Source organism: Varroa destructor, unplaced genomic scaffold (assembly GCF_002443255.2).
Source record: "Varroa destructor unplaced genomic scaffold, Vdes_3.0 BEIS01000426.1, whole genome shotgun sequence".
NCBI classification, from domain to species: Eukaryota; Metazoa; Arthropoda; class Arachnida; order Mesostigmata; family Varroidae; genus Varroa; species Varroa destructor.
In genome coordinates, this window is record NW_019211879.1 from 24,870 (window position 1) to 44,843 (window position 19,974).

At 39.8% G+C, this 19,974-nt stretch overlaps 1 protein-coding gene across 7 annotated transcripts; it reads left to right on the forward strand.

The window, feature by feature from the left end:
* Positions 1-6,435: 6,435 nt before the first annotated feature.
* LOC111255094 (uncharacterized) lies at positions 6,436-19,628 on the forward strand. 7 transcript variants are annotated; one of them, XM_086976384.1, is made up of 23 exons: positions 6,933-7,667; positions 8,047-8,146; positions 8,414-8,463; positions 8,650-8,773; positions 9,315-9,522; positions 9,657-9,792; positions 9,915-10,007; positions 10,477-10,587; positions 10,935-11,071; positions 11,250-11,524; positions 12,094-12,303; positions 12,518-12,760; positions 13,385-13,659; positions 13,804-13,974; positions 14,175-14,486; positions 14,895-15,162; positions 15,508-15,644; positions 16,174-16,302; positions 17,133-17,299; positions 17,712-18,097; positions 18,242-18,322; positions 18,740-18,901; positions 19,262-19,628. In XM_086976384.1, the coding sequence occupies exons 1-23, from the start codon at positions 7,623-7,625 to the stop codon at positions 19,384-19,386; spliced, it is 3,945 nt and encodes a 1,314-aa protein (XP_086832510.1). In that variant the 5' UTR covers positions 6,933-7,622; the 3' UTR covers positions 19,387-19,628. The 7 variants fall into 7 exon arrangements, with proteins under 7 accessions (XP_086832515.1, XP_086832513.1, XP_086832510.1 ...); XM_086976385.1 differs by having other exon boundaries at positions 6,936-7,667; positions 8,068-8,146; XM_022816749.2 differs by having other exon boundaries at positions 6,945-7,667; positions 18,242-18,313.
* The last annotated feature ends 346 nt before the right edge of the window (positions 19,629-19,974 follow it).

The following is a 19,974-nucleotide window of genomic DNA, read 5'->3' on the forward strand; positions in this document are numbered from 1 at the left end:
GCTAAACTTTTAAGTAACAGACACTATGAATAAATAAATGCAAAATTATATAGTAGGCGTAAGCGTAAGTGCCCATACAACAGGTTCTACTAGTATACTCCGCGTCAGTTGTAGGTAAGCAGAAAACGTATTTTCCGGAAGCCAAGGGCCATACAAGTTTTTTTTTTCATTTTAACGCAGTCATGCTTTGTATGACGAACAGTTCGCTGCTTGCCGAACTTAAAAAGTACTAAGATACATAAAAAAAAAGGTCCTCCTGTGTGAAAAATAAGAGTATCGAGAGCATTTTTGCACCAACTATTAATTAACAGAAACTATTAACCATGGCTCTAGCATTACGATACTGTTAAAACAACATACACCAAATGAATCTAGACTTTCGTAATTGTTCCATCAATGCACAATAAGCGCATACGTGCAAACAGAGTTAGTTTGCATGGACACATTGTATAGAAGGTGCAGAGGGAAGCTTTCACACAGGTCGGTATTCACCGCAGTGATCAAAAACGTACCACAGTGTTTTAGATACTGTGTTAAACAAAAGCTTTAAAGGCAGCTTTAAACAAAGGCTTTAATAGTGCAACAATGATAAACGCGCAGATGATTTGAAAGACATTTTCGCCGCTGGACGGTTTTAACAATGACGTTGCATATTTTTGTGATGGTTTGCGATGAAACCCAATGAACTGAGAAGGGAACACACATAAAATGAGGGTAAGCTATAATGATAAAAAATGAAAAAGCCAGTTGGTTTTATTTCTCATCGAACGAATGATTTCTGACGGGTATTTTATGGAAAAGCCTAATTAATAACATCCCTTGATGGAACGTGTCGAAGATTTCCGGCCCAATAAATGCTACGCACCCCCCCTGAGCAAGACCCAGCCTTATGTACCCTTACACGTAGATCGGCCTTCGTTTGGTAATTAAGTTGATAACTTAAGATTTCCGCGGCTCCTTTCGGGTCAATGATCATCGTCGTATAGTAGGTGCATATAGGAGATGGCATGCAAGACCCCATCCACTTGAAGCGTGGCTCTTAGTTACTTAACAATCGCGACTGTCCACTGACTCAGGAGATAGTATATGGTCTTTCTCCGAAGAAGCAGAGTCAGAACGACTCAGCACGAATCGTGACACACGGTTGCAACCATATTTGCCGCAATGACGAGGTTCGACAGTTAGAGGCTGGCGGCTGACCGGTTGAAGCAGCAGTGTTATGTATTCACAGACGGCCGGAACTGGAAATACGTTTATTGTAATTCTTATAATTTTATGTCCGTTTTAATACGAAGGCAATCTGCAGAATCAGGGTTCCTCAGTCGGGTCCACTTCCTTGCAAGGTAGGTCAGGATCACTCAAAGTTATTTGGATTCCATTAACCATACTAATTGAATTTCCTAAGACCTTATAAAATTACACAACGCATGGTAGACATATACGGACCACTAAACAAAAGTTCAGTGTTTTACGTTCGGTCGCTTCACTTTTCTACGCTTGCTTTAACAATATTAGGTTCGAAGTTTTGTGTGCTTCAAACTAAAAGGGAACAGAAAGATGGCAGAAAATAAATATTTTGCCCATAAAAATTGGATAAACATATTCGACGAGTTTGTTATATCTTCTGAAGTACGCTCTATTCTTCTCGACAAACTTCTGTTTCAGACTCCAAGGGGTCATGACCTTTATCAAGGTCATGACCCCTTGGAGTCATGGAATGACTCCATCCTTGAAGTGTTCCTGCTCAATTCCATGAAAACATCATGCGCGCACCCATAAGCTCAATCGTGAGCTGAATATAATAGTAATAATAATACTAAAAAGTTATTTCACTAGTAAGGTAACAAAATCCTCTGTTGAAACAGGAATAAAATAATTATTGCTATTCAGAACAATTTCATTATAAATGCGTTTGTATCCCCCCGAACTAATTCGGTTGTGTGAACGCATTAATCTTCCTCATGTCGCCTGCAATTGATAAACTATAAACTAGTGCTCGATAGATCGCCTCTTCGTTCTTCTCCTTTGCGAGATCGACTTTTTATTTATTTGGTGACTTGAAGTCACAGGAGCGAATTAGCAAAGGTCCTCAATAAAGTAGACCAATATCTAAATTAGATATTATTCTAAACATCGTTGATGTCATCGTAGCAGGAGTCACCTGGAAAAGATCCTTACAGCGTTTGACAACGCGAAGTTTTTGCCTAAGAAAGGTAAAATATAAACTAGTCACCTCTATATAGGATATGTGTGTCAAACGAAAATGGTTTCTTCGCAAATTTCCCATAAAGGAAAACAGACAACTCTGCCATACCTTTTACCATTCGATTATTTTCATCCGCAATTAATTTACCAATATCACTGGTAGACCACACTAAACGTTTGCCGTATTACTGGGGAATGGCAAGCGTTTACCGGCGGCCAAGGTCATGCAACCTGAGGTTACGGACTCTGCTTGGAAAAGCCCTATTCAGATGTACCGTGGGCACGTTCAACTTAAATCAGTATAGGACCCAGTCATATCATCATAACTGTGTAGTGGTAGTATGCTTCTCCCCAACCTCCTCAAATTCGGAACCCAGCCTTTGAAGCTACGTACAACCCACCCCAGTTAGACTTTCTAGTGGGGGGTAAATCTTATATGCTGTACTGAATAGGTGACACAATAAGAATAGCTTAAGAAAGAATGGTAGTATCTCGTCCTGAATATATATTTATAGGTCCACGAATTTTAAAGACCGTACGTTAATATCGCGGTTAGAAGCGAGCTAAAGTTGCATTACTTGGAGCTTAAACGTGATCAATAGTCAATTGTCAGATACCCGAAACAATGCTAAACTGCAATTATTATTGCAAAGTTAACTGCGAATAGCAGAAATTATCACTGCTCGCTATAACGAAAATTTACTCAGACAAATCTTAATCGTACAGTACGAACGCTAGGAAGTAACGGTTCCGGTATAGCCGCATAGGCTTTGCTGTCTGCGTCATCCGATTTGTAACAATAAACACTTACGTCAAGGGATGGTTTACACAAAACTTTTAGTTAATCGTACCCGAGAAAAGACAAAATCGTGCAATTCATAACGATTGTTTAAAGGATTTGTTTCGAAACAGATGAGAAATTGAGCTGTTGAAAGAGTCGGGGTTAAAAACAAATTGCTATCTTAAAATAGGAACATCAACAAGTGGCAGAGACCTGGCAACAGGAAATAGCATTTTTTTTTTTTTTTTACTATCTAGGTGAATCAAATTTGCTAAAATTGGATAATCGATCAACTTTACTATTGAAATGTGATTGCATTGCTGCAGAAAAAAGCTGGTCTTCTCAGCCCACAAGAGCTTTTTGTCGGACTTGCTGCAAGGAACAGCGCCGAAGGCGGGATGATCTGTGAATTTCTTAACGCGGTTGCGCCAGGTGCAATCGAGAAACTACAGAGCATGGTAGTTGTTTTTCCTGCCTGCTACTGCAATCTGGTATCATTTTAGGCAGCCATAGCGACCATGATTAGGGGAATATTGACTACCTGCTTTATTTCGAGGTGATTCTACTCTTCGGGTGCGTTCCTCATCCTTAAAATATATCGTGACAGGATACGTTCTAAGGAGACAAGCACCTAAAATGAATTAAATGGTCACGAAAAACAGCCACAGGAATGTATATACGTAGAATCCAGGATCGAATACTAATATCAACTACCATTACTACATTGATAATGATATATCGAACAAGGTAACATGTCTTTTTCCGAGAATGTTTACTTACTTAGTAAAAAAGAAAAGTAAAACAGAAAAACTCTAAATAATTTTTTCTTTTCAGGCAGTTCTAATTTATGATCTATTACTCTTTTTTTTGTCGAATTACTAGCGATTTTTGTCAAATTGACGAATGATATATTGCTTGCATATATTTACCACTTACATGTTCACAACTTGCATGCTATACTTTTTGCGTTTTCTCAGATGGCATCTGGCTCTTCGCGCAAGAGTCTGGCTAAACGCGCAGAGAAAAACACCAATCGTCGATCTAGAAATGCTTCGGAAGGTCAGATACGTCGTTGTTAAGCTGAATCTACTTCAACTTTCGGTAAACTATGATGGATAGCGGTGCACGTATCAGACCAGAGATCTGGGATTCTATTCAAGTAAGGTCGGTGCCTCATTTATTAATTAGCAATCACAATTCGCAACTTTCACAATCTACTAGAGCGATTGGAATACCACTTTGATAGTGTTGAGCCTCGAGGTCACAGGGACTTGGCATACGTGCCATATCTTCCATTAGACTCGCATCTCCTATTCAATATCATATCATCCATTGTAGTACAGAGCTGCCTTTTCTGCACCTCACTTTCCTTAAAATGTTAGCTAAATAAAAATTAACTCTCGAATTAGTATATTGATATTCGAGGCGAAAGAGCAAAGAAGAAATATAACCTTACATTTTTTATTTATCTTTATTCTTTTACAGACAAAATATTTAGCTAACCGTTCACCATTTATATAGTAGATGTTTTATCGCAATCTTTGCACGTAGTCGCTGACAGACCGATGGAGCGCTCTAAAACTACGTACGTACCATTTACGGACCGTCCGTTTACAGAACTGTACGCAAAGCAGTGATTGTTTTTAATAAGGATTTTTAGCGATATTTTTTTTGTCGTGATGAAAGTAAAGCAATAGACTCTAACAAGTTTTACAATAAACGAAAGATGTCTCGATGACGAAGTAGTTAGACGATTACCTCGATCTGTAAACTAGTAAGATCATTTATGAGCAACGATGAAGGAAATGCGGTTTTCTTTTAGTTCTCTCTTTGATTTCTCTAGAAGCCACAATACTAGGCGTGTGGCTAATTAGAAGAGACAGATTACAAGGCAAATCTTTCAAAGGCGTTCCAAAAAAGATGTTTTTTTCCTTGTCATGTCCTATTGATCAGTAACCCAATATATTATTAAAATAGAATACAGACGAAATGCTTTTCGAAACTTTCCTATAGATAATATTAATAGTGAATACAATTAAATGTACCTGTAATATCGTAATACGGTTGTAGCTTTTCTTTCTACACTTTTCTTTATACCATCTACCTAACTTGCTTGACAAATACGATGTAATACAATGAGTGGGACAATTAATATTGTTACGTTTCTAGCTTGTTTTCTACCGTGACGCATACGTTTCCCGGCGAGGTTCAAGCGCATAGGTTTAATAGTAATAGACCGAATGAATGCAATGATGATGGCTGCGTAATATTTATATACTGCTAGACAAACTATATTATTAACCAAAATACACTTAGCTTTAGAAGAAAATGCACTCTTTCGGTTTTTTCGATAGAGTTTCCTTTATATGCTCGTGTAGTACTTAATTAAATCACGTTTGTTGTGCAGGTTATATGGCTTCCATGGGGGGCCAATTTCTTTGCAGTTCTTTCGCGTCTTCGTTGCCTGTCATGTTATTTCATGAGAGGCGACCTATTGTTATTTCAAGTACGTGAGACATTTAAAGAGAAAAAGAAGATTGGTTGAGCCAGGTAGCCCTTTTACTGTGGGCAGAAATCGTAGATAGAACAAAACCTATGCTTATACATATCGCTTAGCGCTATACTATGTACTCTGCTTACCGTCGTCACAGACTTTTCACGCCATTATAATAAAAACAGCTTCCGTCAACATCTAATAAATATGTTTGAATATACCCCCATGAACCCCCCGGCCGCATGCCATCGATGATAAAAAAATGCTGCCTTCTTTTGGCTCCGCCTGAAACTCAATAGGCACTCAAAGCACCACAAACTCAGCCGAGGCTCGACGTAGACCTCTCGACGGATCTTCTCTCACAGAATTATGATGAACCTAATATTTTCTTAAATCCCGAAAACTACAGGCTTAGATACCTTTTGGCTCATTCGGACTCTGAGACAATTTTTTAGGCGCAGCAAGTTTTTGTTTGATTCTGTCGGTTTCTGTGTACTCTGTCCTCAAAACAATGGATTGGAAATGTGTTTACCTGCTACTAAACCTAGCGACATTCAACGAAAAGCAGTCTGGGTCCGGCATAGGCATTTTTCGACAGACATTTATACCTGCATAACTTATTTAGTAGTTTCATCCCTTTGAATACATGGCCATGTGTGGATCCGGGCGGCAAGTAACTTAGCTTCTTGTCTTTCTTATCAGATATATACGGTTGTTTGATAGAGCAGAATACAACACAGAATATTAAAGCTTACTAACTTGATATTTTCATTTTATTTATACGTTTTAGTGCCTCCGTTACGAGTTTATGTGAAAAAGCATCTTCCATTCAGCAGTCACCAAAGAGCGTAAGCGTAGCGGTAATAAAACTACGACCATACATGATTTCACTTATTAATCATGCTCATACATAGTATCGTAGTGCAGATTGTCGCAACAAGGGGCACTGTCTGCGTAAGCTCCACAGCTCGAACGATGTTGCCCTTTATACTGGCACGGGCTGGTTAAAGCAACCCAGAAAGTTCCACACATAGCTTTGCATGCCCGTGGCCCTCGACAAACTCCTAAAGGGCATCTCTACCTTATCAAATGAGCGTTTCGGAGCAGGCAGTGTATACAGCTATCGCACTTCTCCGGACCTTACTTTTCGCAGTCAGCGAATGTTGTATCGGACTAGTAGATCTCGAGGGGTTGCAAAGTAATAGTGCTCCCAATAAGGAAGTATATTGTTGCTTTTGCCGTATCGCAGTCGCTCTTGAAAGTCGACATGTTTTAGCCCAGCTCCGAGTTAAGAAGAATAATAACTTTCTGATTATTATTAGGCATTTTCCGCCCACCGCTTTTCCTTAACGAAAGTGCTCAGAGGCAAATAAATTTCACGGAAACTATACGTGTATATAAGTAAGAATGAGCTTATTTATTATTCACCTACATTATGTAGTATTTAGATTTTTATGCAGAAGCACAACGGACCAAGTGTGTAGGCCACATATCTATGAATGTTTGATTGAATGCCGCGCCAACAAACTAAGTTATCATTGTGTCATAACTGAAAGCAGATGGATCCCGTACAAAATGCATCGTTAAACGAGAAACATCAGCTCCATTGACCACACCACTTTGATATCAGACGCACAGATCTCACCCGACACCGGAGTTCGCAACACAAGAGCTTTGTCGCGCCAGGCGCATGTCTCAATGCGTTTATCCAGTTGAACGCGCCATGATTCAGCAATTCGAACGACTAGCCGAATGAAAAAGCCCGGGCAAGCTCTTCCAGTTATTCGTTCACTGATTACGGCATCAGCTAGAACACCCAGGCGACGCTCTCAAAAGTACTACAAAATACTTTTATGTAACAGAAAAACAGCACAAGAGGCAGCTTTCGAGATCAGATACTAGCGTCCGTTGTGGCCCCATTATATCTACCGTTATTGTTTAATATGCTACATTGAAGCAATTCGTGTTGTGTGTATTTCTTGGGAGCTTGTCCTATTTCCACAAACGCTGACACATGGATACGATATAGTTCATAAGTTTCTGGTAATGTACAAGTGTCACGAAAGAGAAACTTTACATAGAGAGAGCGAATAACGCCAATAATTTCGGAGCGAAAACGGCATCGTGAAACTGAAATTAAGAATGGACAAGTTGCGAGCTTCTATCGAAAATCTAGATCGAGACGCGGTAAGTCTGGCCATCTTCTGCGGTCGTTCGGCCCAAACGTATGAACTATTTCAGCAAAAACGTTCAAATAAATAAAAATTTTAATTAGATTATACCTTAGCTGGAACTTATGCTTCGACTTGCTTTTAAATTTAATGAATAAAAACTCTAATTATTAATTAATTAAATCATCATATATATTTATATACCTATCTAAACAGGCTATTACTCAAAGAGCCTTGCTTGCGTAGTAGAGATTCACTAGCTAGCGTATATAGTATGCAGCGAATGCTAGAAGTCTATTGCTCACTTGAATTGTCATCCATAAAACGACAAATTATTTTCTATAATATTACATTATCGGCATGATATTATGCAGTAGCAACAGAACTTTTTTTAGCCATTGGGCCTTCGATTTCAGATTAGCGGCGTCATTGAACGACATATTAGAGAAAAATCGGGTAGAAATTTAGCTGGCATTTACAAAGCGATTCGAAAGGGTGAGTTTGTATCGAACGACCTTAGCAGATTATGAAAAAAAAAAAAAATATATATATATATATATATATAAATTTTGGTTTTTTTAACAAAAAAAAAATAAAAATTATAATCGCGAATCAGATGTATATCGGTGATTTAAAAAATTCAAACCGAACATTGCCGATTCGCAATCAATAACTATTTTCGACTAGTGTCTTATATAGAGGTATGCTTATAGGTTATATGTGCGGAAGCACAACGGTAAATTACCATTAACTTTGTTTCAGATACTGATGAACTTGGAAAGCAATCATTTCGCGTCGTTGTCTTTCGTCAGGTTTGTTAGCAAAAATTAATTCAAATTAATGCCCGACGACTAAATCAAATTAGCTAGGCAATTGCGTATATTCATTGATAACAAAATCGTTTAGATTCAGATACAGTAGATGAACACTAGCTGTAAGTGTCTAAGTACGTTGGGTATGGGCGGAAAAGTTCCCAATCAATCGACTGATACTTCCAGATGGTTAGCGCCGTTCTCCGGTTTTGGTTTGAGTCCGAAGTAGACCTCGTTGCAGAGTCGCTTAACGACCTTCTAGTCGAGCTGTTGGCGGATGTGACTCTATTGCCCCCTGCAGATAGTTCCGGTAAGCGTGATAATGTCCCGCTCTGCGAACATAGGTGTCCAGTGCTTAGTACTTTATAGCAGCTATACAAGTCACATTTAGAGAAATATTGAGTGAAATTCTGAAATAGTTCGCAGTCACCTAAAATAGAGAATATTTAATTTGTTCAATTTAAAGGCAAGCTATTTTCAAAAATTGCTTTAAATAAACGAGAGTATCAGATGCAGAGACAGACGAGGTGTATTTGGCTGTTCTGCACCATTCATATTAGTCATATTCAGCCGTAATTCAAGTGTTATGAATCGTATAGTTATAGACAGTTCTATATCTAAATTGCTTAAATTTTTTCCAAAACGTATCTTAACATCGTATCCTAGTGAACATATATTACTGCTAGCAGTTGATGTTAAGTTTATCGTTTTAATTGGAGATTTCGTTTTAGCCAGATCAGTCGAAAAATACTGGAAGCCTGCGTATACCATTAATACCTGTACATTCTATGTCCCAACGCTAGCTAGCCTTATTGAATCCACTCAGGTCTATTCTTGATCAACATTAATAGGCCTATGTGAAACAATTGTCGATAATCTTGGTTGTCCTATGACAATCGAGTTGTTGTCGTCGCTGTTGTTACACGCTTCGTCGACGGGCGTGCGTGTCCTGTGGCGGGCAACCCGTGTTGCGGATCTGAAGACCGCGCTCGTCCAAGCCATCGTGGATAAGGCGCCATGGAAAGACGATTTTGTACCATACATTGCCAAGTTTTTTAGGTGTGTATTGCTCATGTATATATATATAGTATATGCTTACCTATAATCCTTTACACAAATGTGACCTGAAAATTCTTGCAAAAGAGTATCGATGTTCCTGTCTATTAAGTTGATGCCGTTAATGTGATTTACAGGGAGATCGAACCGACAGCAGCACAGATGACCGTAATCTCGCCGGTGTTGGCCCCATATATCAGCTCACTTCCAGGGGCACAACTATTGCGATTACTAGGACATCTGTTGCCTCTCCATGCTTCGTTTCTCGAACAGGTAATCTAAATGCACATGCGGCAGGCATAGACAAGAATGATCATTTTGTGGCTGAACCATCTACTCCACAGTTCCAAGATTATCAATGTCTTCAATGAAAGTTTTTTTTTTTGTTCTCACAGGTTCTGCATCGCCTTCGGCCCGATCAACTCGACGAAGTGACTCGAGCCGGGGTTCTCGCACAATGTGTAACTGCCGCAAGACACAACCCTGGCGTATGTGTGTCGAGGTTTACTCTTGTCCACACAATCTTTGGATTATTTAAGTTAATAATAGGTTGGCGGATTATTAATATATGGTGCATTCGATTTATGCAGTTACGACTAAGAACAAGGTAGTTTAACGTGGATTCGAACTGTAATGGACTGATGGATCCTTTTAACAAACGTGTCGTTTCCTGTCGCATACATAACGTAACCGTGTATAGATATCAACATCAATGATTTTTTTAATTTCTTGAAATATTCACATATAGGATATTCCACAAAATCTATACATGTGACCCTCAGGCCTGCTCCAGTTTTCAGAAGTCCGCGGGTGGCCAGGAATCTTTGAGAATGAATCGGTTATAACCTAGGTAATGTAGTTCTTACAAAAAAAAAGAGGGCAGATGCCAAGGTGGCGCTTTGAGCGGTGAGAGTAATACATGATTTAGAAAAAAAACTGTTGGTCCTGCGATTGCAGATTGCCAAGTCTATTCAGACGTTAGTGAAAACGAAACCTGAGGCCATCCTCTCAGATGCGTTCAAGTTCCGTCTCTGTTTGCTGGCAGGATCGATTCATCGCACATTTCAGGTGAGAGTTGCTAATTAAAAGTTAATTTTAACTAACTAAATAGTATTGAGCTTTGCTCTTTGTTTATTAACTGTTGCACATCTGACCCGTAATTTAGCGTCTTCTGCTCACTGAATGATACATACAATCATGACATGTCAAACTTCTAAATGCGCAAGATCGAAAGGTTAAAACATATCAGCGAAATTTACAGTTCGACTATGTACAATACAAGCTAGTCGTCGACTGTGCCCAGTTTTCTCCCCACTTTCATGTTGAAGAAAACGTTTATATGTTGTGTCAAAAATATCTATCTATAATATAAGGATAGTCACTTCAAAGAGTTCGCATTTGATTATATTTTTCAGGGCGCGACCCACGGTGCATTACTTCGCGCCGTGACACTTCATTGCGATTATGAACTGAAAAGGCTGGACGCTCGATGGTTGAGGGAGGCGTTGCCCGCGTACCCGCCGTTGGCTATAGTTGACGCCTGCATTCTCAGGTAGAAAAGGAATAATATATATATATATATATATATAGTTTCAACAGCTCCTCCTTTAAACAAAAGAAAAAAAAGTTCCACAAATTTCGAGCAACGGTTGCCTTACTAGTACAGCTTCGACATGTCGCTTGTACCTTTTGTACCCATTGACCTTTTAATGACGTTCATTGTCTTCCAGTCCAAGTGATGATCGTGTCCAGTTAATTTCCACCTGTCTGATGGATTTCGCCTTTGCTCTGCTAGCCTCGAAAACGAGCGGTCGCGTTTGTCAGCAAGGGGCTCTTATGGTATTGAACCTGTGCAATACCTCGTCGCAAACTGGCACGGCGCAACTGGCCCTCGATCGGACCCTTCGAATGCATTTCCAAAATCCAACTAACGAGTGCGCAGATCTTCTGTCAAAACTGCCCTGTGGTCAACTGCCGGCAGCCGTTGGCTGGGACGTGATCTCAGGTGAGTGCCGCATTATATTCTTCATTATAACTTAATCAAAAATCTAATTTTATGACTAAGATTGACACAAGCTGAGATTGTGTAGAACGTTCTACGATTATTAGAATAGTTCTTTTTTTAACATTTATTATATGTAATTTATTATATTTGCCAGATAAAAAAAACAAGTAAAATTCGAAGCCTTATGTTCAGCCCCACTTTGCTAACTAAGGTGAACATTACCTGAGTGAGCGGCGCTGGTGTGCTTGCAGTAATCCTGCTAGCGATTTTCAAAACATCTTTCATACCGAACATACAAGGAGACGATTTTGAATGTTACGCCATACTTCGCATCAATATTCTCTGTGAAAAAATTCTCTATTACTATTTGAATACGATATATCCACTTGAGTAAAGGAGGCGTTTTTTTTTCACAGGGAATTCGGTGCCAAAAGGTGTCCGGTTTGAATCCGATTGAGACATGCGAATTGATATGATTTTGTACTTGTTAATATTTTTATTCTTCAAATTTTCTTTAAACAAGAAAAGGAATTATATCAACAGTATTTCTTTTTCAATGTCCTTCGCAGCACTTCCGTCAGTAAACCCAAGCGTAGCTCGATCATTGGTTCGCGTTATTCTTCAGTCGTGTCCTCAAGTACGTGACGAGCTGCTGATGTGTTTACGCAAATGTGTTTTTGGAAGTGATCCAAGCTCGAGCCTGGTTTCAGCAAAAGGATTACTCGAGATTGTCGCTTACTTCACTGTCGACGGTTCAGACGTCTCACAAAACCCTAACGGTAATTAATTGGTAGTCTGTACAGTTCTACAGATTTGTATAAATGAAACTATTTTCATTCATGATTGTTGCTACAGCAGCCGCTAGCTATGAAGACTTCAAATCTCCAGACATGCAGTTCTGCCTGTATACAAGGTTAATCAATGCAATAACTGGTTTTGCCGCTGATTATAAAAAAACGTCACGTGAAATCTATATTTCTTGATGGTTTCCAGGCCGGTTGTGTCTCGAAGCTCTTGAACTGGTGCGCCGCCTACTTATAGGCAACAGTCGAGGTTCAACCGAAGTGAGGCGATGTCTTCTGGAAGGCCTCCCGGAACTTGTGAAAGAAAATGTTAAATTGAAAGAAGCTATCTTCGAGCTGCTTAAGGATATCCATACGGAGATGCCGAATGACCCGCATGTGCTCATGGCTATTTCAAATTGTCTTTGCACCTATCGGAAAACCCATGTCAAAGGTTTGTGGAGTATCCCAAAACCGTTAGTAGTCGTTGATAATGATCACGGAGATGCTGCTGTTGCCGAGGGCGGGATTTTCGACGTAACGCCTTCTCTTTTTCCGTAGATGTTTTTAGTGAGAAATTTCGATTTAGCTGGTATGCACACCGCCCGCGAGAAATACAGACAACTGTTTTTATTGGCCAAGCGGAATAAACATTCATATTCGTATCCTATTTATATTACTTAAAATCGTGCTAATGGAGTAGTTCTTATTATAAATACTTGAGAAAATATATTTTAATGTTACGGACAGCCATTATGCTAAAACCGTAATTCTGCAGGAGACGATACGTAAAGCTTTTAACGAAGAGAACAGCTTTCTTAATATACAGCCTAAAGGAATTTCAGCCGTTGCAAGAGGCCATGTCAGATACACGTGTTAATCACCATTGAATGTGTCATGCTTATTTGATTATGAATATAGAAAAATTATAACTGTCAATAGAATTCCCAACTGTTTTTAAAGATATCTACAAATTATGGCAATTTGTTTTGGTCATCTAATGTTGAAGCAAACGCATTTGCCTGCAGAACGTTATCTAATATGTGAATGATACATTTGCTGCACTATTATGCTACAGGATCACCTAAATCTCGCGTGCTTAAAGAACTCTACAGAGTGCTGTGCTCCCTGGTGGAGCAGGGCGATCCGACATGTCTTGACGCACTAGTCCGTTTCGCAGCTGAATTTGGTCTGGATCCGTCAGGGATTCAGGAGTTGATCAAAAATGGCAAAGCCAGTGGTAATGCGGGAATAACCCGCACGCAGCAACAGGATCTAAACGAGTCAGACAGCTCACAGGCGTCGTCTAGTGTTGGTGGCTCTACAGCTGATCGGAGGGCCAAGAAGAAAAAGGTATTTAAGCAATGATGGTTTTTATTAACTGCAGATGTATCGGGCCAGCGTTGATCGGTAGCCAGCGAATCGATGTTTGCTTCTTCAAGTTAGATGGAAGAATTTATGTTTGCACATGTTTATTTTTCGAACGTGTAACGTTAGGGAGAAAAACAACCGCTCGCTTCAGAATGCTTGTTAAGCAACGAGGTACTTTGTTGGCTACTGCGGACGGATGCTGTTCCCGTGGAGGTTCGCATCTACGCAACGGATGGGCTCGCCCAGAGGAAGCAGCTTGAAGCTCACGAGAGGAGACAGCTACTCGGAGCACTCAAGGTTAGCCGCCTATTGCATAGGTTCTGTGACGCTTCAAATTAAATTTCTATCTTGCGTGTCCACTAAGTCTGATCAACATTTAATAATTTTTTTAATATGGTTGAGTTAATCGTTAACTAGTAGTTTGGGTACCATTTAATTTTAGCATTCGATATCCGCCTGATCTAGAACGTATTTCCTGTTCAATGAACCTCTAAAAGGAAACGCTGACAAAGCCCTACATCGACGCCGAAACCAGACGACGGTGTGTATCGCTGCTTTCCGCGAATCTTCAGGCAGCTGTGGGCAACGTTTTTAATAGAGAAGATGTGCTTGAAGCTCGTGAGGAGCTGCTACGAGATTTGGGCGTCGACTCGCGCGCATCTTTTTTCCGCTATTTGCAAGAGATGATTCGTCAGGCGAATTCTGACTCCCAACGCGAAACAGATCTTGGTCCGCTGCTCGCCTGCGTACAGTGCCTCTGTTTACTTTTTCCCGATGACATAGAGTTGATGACAGATATATACACCTGGGTAGGTTTCCTTTGGAAGCTGAAGCCCTTATTAATTAATTATAAATTATTATCATTATTGAAAAGAATCAAATAGAAGGTTTTTGTTTTCGAACAGATAAACGACAAAAATTTGAGCTGCTAGAGCAAAATCTCAATTTTGGAAATTTAGAAGCAACAAGCAGTTATTAGTTTCGCTAATATGTATTAGTATTATTATAACGTATCAGTATAGTTATCTGCATTCAAACTCTGTTAGATAGTATGGACCAGCTCTCAAACGTACTCTGAAATGTCGGCCTCTGTTCATTCGACTTGGAATCGTCTTCTTTGTATGAACTGAGGCAAATATGCCTTTACCTCAAAGTAGTCGTTAGACTTGTGATTTATATTTAGGATTTACAGGACTGTTTATCTGCTTTATTTGCAGGCGGACAAGGGTTGTACAGAAGCCGGTGTGGCGTATTTACCGCTCATGCTTGATCTATCGAGTCATATAGAAGGCGGTTTGGCCTTGCTGCGCGGTTTGTCCCGTCGACTTTCCTTGCTTTGTGGGCTTCTGGAGGACGGCGGTCGAGATATTGAGACTGAAGCCTTTGCCAGCATTCACACCGAGGATATACCCGTCGTGTTTGCACTGTTCAACACCTTCGTACGTGGCATAATTGCTCACCTCGAATGGGTGCTTTCTAAGATTGGTGAGCTGCCGATATTGGGGCTTCGTAATCAAACGTTACATAGACAACTAAGACAACAAAGAAGCACGTATTATGACTCGGAAATACGCTTAGAGTTTGTAAATAAAGTTTGACAGTTGAAATTCGAGTTTACCAAATTCAAACCTGTATAGAAACACCTGTATAGAAGGTTAGAATGCTACCTATTTAACAGGGATCGTTTTATGATTCTTAAATGTTTACGGCTTGAATAGGATTGCGCATCTAATTATTCTACTACGGAGATGCATCATATCCAAATTCTGTAATAATGTTAAATTAGTACCAATCTAATTTTATAATTATTTGCTTCTGGCAAATTTGGAGGTCTGAGCAGCGAGGTGGAACCGCGCTTCATTAAGCAACTGTACTACGTGGTAGAGGCGTTATCAACGGTAACTCATTCGATGGTACCCCTTGAACAGGCCGAAGGCCTCTTCCAGAGTGGCGCCAGGGCCTACAAGGTATTGCTTACATAATTCGACATTAAATTTTAGCTGGTTTTCTTTTCCACTTGTAAGTATAGTATGTAGATAAGGTCCTGCTTTCACACTTGTAGTTTGATCATTTTGGTCCGAACTAGAATGATACCATAGTTTCACAGAACCTAGTGATGTATAACACTGGTTGTCATGACGCGAGATGACGATGTTACAAAAAATTTACAGGGGTGGGGGAAATCTGTGTGGAAATCTGTGTAAGTGCCGTTAGAAGCTGCGTCTAAAGACGATTTGCTTTGAAGGGATCGTAAGCTGAATAAAAGAAGATTCAATGACTAGTTTTGCAGTTTGCAAGATCTGTGTACATATGACTCCGAGCAACGGTGCTATTATATGAGCAACAAAAAATTGATGGTAATGATGATGTCGCTGATGAGGACTATTATAATGAATTATTCGTGTCATTGGATAGAAGCGCATTCGAGTTGTAATTGTTGGCAACCTGCAAACCTGATCAGCTAACATAGGCTCATCAATTCAATTGAATCCCAAGGTGCTGGCTAGCCTGTCGAAATACTACTGTGGGGATCGCGAAGAAGTGTCACCGCGCTACCCTAAACTTGTGCATTTTGTTCAGAAGACGTGCACGCCACGATTCGAAACGTTCATAATGGCTGTCGAGGTATCTACGTTATTCACAATATATATATATATATATATATATATATATAATTTAAACTAACGGTTATACCGAGTATATGCTTGTGGCACGATCAAACAATACACAGGTCACCCAATACATTCTACACCCTATTCTGAATTTTGAATATTTGAAACTAACCATGACACAGGTCTGCCTAGTAATTTGTATCGCTCTGTGCCATATTCCCTCACTGTTTTCGTAATTCTGTTTAAAACAGTCCATAAGGCATTCCAAGCAGAGGGCCGGGCAGAGACCCAAAACCTACTCATACTAATGTTTAACTACTATGTGACTTCTCATAGGTTTATCTGAGTAGCACAGCAGCACGGATTAAAACGAACAGTATATTTGTAAATAAACGACTACTGTAATCAAATTGTGATGAAATTTGCAAGTAGAGTTAGTGAACGGATGAGCCATTGTACCTATATTAGTCAAATATATATGTATTGAGATGCATTGATGGTGAAGATTGGATCTATACGAATGACGAAGTTTCTATACTAATGGAAATCAAATGCATGTGGATGAATGTGGTAGCTTGGATGGTTGAATATTAGGCTGAGGAAGCTGGATGTCGTTGCCTCGAATTCTTTCGATGACATGTATTACACGACAAGCCCAGCCAAATTAAGATAAAGGTGTGTGTGTGTGTGTTTCTTTTTCACCAAAATATGAGTCTGAAATTACAAGCAGTTATCGATCATTCTCAAAACCTACATGATCCGATAGTATTGATGCACGCACACGAAAGCGTGATAACGTAAACATAATAAGCGAACCACGTTTATTCTCTTATTGTCTCACAGGAAGAGTCCACACGACGCAATCTGGGCAAGAAGAAGAAAAACCAGCAGCCCAAAGCCGTCCCTGGATTTGTGTTTGCCACGGAACAGCATCACCTTGAGCTGAATAAACTCGCAAAAAAAATTGACCTTGGCGACATTACCACACCAGCAAGTGCCCGCGACTTCAAGTTAGTATGGAACTAGATACTCAGGTTAAGATTCACGCTTTAACTGGGATTTTATTCCGCTTTAAATGGAATTTACCTATAATTGCTCCTTTATAAACGGATACATTCACAGGTGTGTGAATTTGACCATCGGGTCGTTTATGGATTTCGTTTGTTTTCTTTTCAATATGCTTAGGTGAACGCCAAAAAAAAGAACGCAACTGTGGGCTCAGCGATAATTGTTTGCTTCGAACGACGTTTCGCAGGGCCAATACCAACTGCTGTTTAACCTACCCACAGAAAATAGTTAAATTAATTGGTATCCACAATTGTTTGCCTGGATATATGTAAATATTTAGTAACACAGTGACAATACAGCTAAAACTATGCTGCTTTCTCTGCCGCTGGTTGCCATGCGTTATTTACGTAATAGGATTAGGGTGGCAGAGGTTCGACGACAACAAGACGAGTTTAGCGATGAGGAAATTCCCAACTCCCAGACGGTGCCATCTACGACAACAGGCCTCAGCATTAAAGCGAAAGGCTCGGCGCAAAAGCTTACGGATGCTATAGATCAGAGGGGCCGGAAAAATGTGTTAGAGCAGAACTTCAAGCGTAAGAACTTAGGCGGCAGCGGTGAAGAGCAAATGGATCCTCCAAAAGGTCGGCCTCCAAAGAAGCCACGCACAGAGGAGGAATTGCAAAAAGTAACAAAGCCGGCGAGGGCCCCCAGGACAAATCGAAGAAATCAGATTTCTAAACAGGAGGAAGAACTGGAAATAGAGGATCACGATTTACCCGAAAGTATATTCCCTCCGGGTGGGTATGCCTAAAGAGAATTGTTGTATAAAGCTGATATGAGAAATCATCTAATATTATCCCTAAATTTATGCATAACTCGTAATACTTTGCTGTCGAAATTCGTGATTATTATCACTTAAATATGTGAATTTATCTTTACAGATGACGAGACCGAGAAACCAAACAGCAGTCGATCGGAGAGCTCAGTTGTAATGTCCAGCACCAGGATCTCAGGTAGGGCAAGTACGTGACAGGCATCTGGAAATAGCTACTCTACAGCAGACAATTTTGCTTTGCAAGCAATTTTTTAGCATATCTAGGGCTGGCATCGAGCTTTGTTTCTGTTGATCAAAATCTAAACCCAGTTACTAATCCTGCGTGGAGCCCTCCTCAAAATTATAGTACTCAAGGATTTAATATCCCGCATTAAAAACATGTCGTATATACTAAGTGCGAAATTCTAACGTTCTACCCGCTAATTTAGATGAGTTCGTCTACTTAAGCCTAGCACCTTTTGCCAGCTAAGCTTGGAGGACGCTGATTCGATTGCCCCGGTAGGAAATTTACTTCCTCCAAGCCAAATCTTGTAGGATTGATGCGACATAGCTATATAGCAACAGTGAACTATCAATTTCATTCAAAGCCGTGACAATTTTGCAGAAGTATCGCCAGCGGTAATTAACACACCTACAAGTGCCAGTAAACGCAGCGGCCACACAACGGAAAATGATCTTTCACCATTGAAAAAAACTTGCAGGGGCAAATCAACCTTGTCCACGCCGGCTAGCGACTCATTAACTTCAAGAACTGCAACGAACGACGGTAAATTACCGATAGTAATTAAATTAAGAGCGCTTTCCATCACACTTACGGCAGTAACTGTTATGTCAAGCAAGTCTTTTCCAAAGATCGGGGGGCCATCAATTTAAACAAATTATGATTTTGATTTAAATAGTCCATACATACGCACATCAATGCAGGAGCCGTTTAAACGAACTATCCAGCATAAAGATTTGAAAGGACGCGGGAATGTAGCCGAGACAGCTTCTATCATTTTCGCAGAAAAGTGTTGCTGATTTGTGGGTGCAATTGGATTTTAGAAGAACTAAGGAGATAATTGTGTTGGCAAAATCGCAAGCTTTCTATTATATACCATGTATTAAAGTCACGCTTTAATTGCAGAAAACAGATCGACAAGGACTCGGAAACCTTTGAGGATCGATAATGAAACGGAAAAAGCCGAAGAGAAAGCGGCCTCCCCACAACGAAAGAGGAGGCGTCGCACTTTGGGCATCAGACCACGCTAAGAAAAATATAGAACGCTTTGAAGGTCTAAGGATGTAAATGGTTGTTATTACTATTATTCCTTTTTTTAATATGGTAATCGAAAGTAGAATCTGGAGAGGTAGGGTCTTCAAAAATGTTGTGTTGTGATAACGAGTGATCTTATCTTTATGAGCCATTTTATAAACACCTGTCTTAAAGTACAATAGTTGAAGACAAATCACAAAAAAATCCAAAATAAAAACACATGACTAATCAGACTGGAGGGTAAGAATATTTGTTTTTGTAAATTTGTAAGTTATATAAAAAAAACTTCCCAAGGTTTTTCCACTTTAGAGCAGACTTTCTTGAAATGGTTAGTGTAAAATATTCATCTGCTACTCGAAGTCGTGAATTGTGTGTGCATGCAGACGAAGGTTCATGAAGGTGCTTGAAAGTCTTCTATTGAATATTCAAATATATATTTTCGAAGAATTCTAGCGAATTTCAGTACACCGATGGGAATCTTACAGAACTGCTGCAACGCTTGTAATCTACCAATGGTTTAAAAACGAAACTAGTAACGGCATCATTCTATTGCACTTTATTGGCGATCTTCTAACCTACGAATC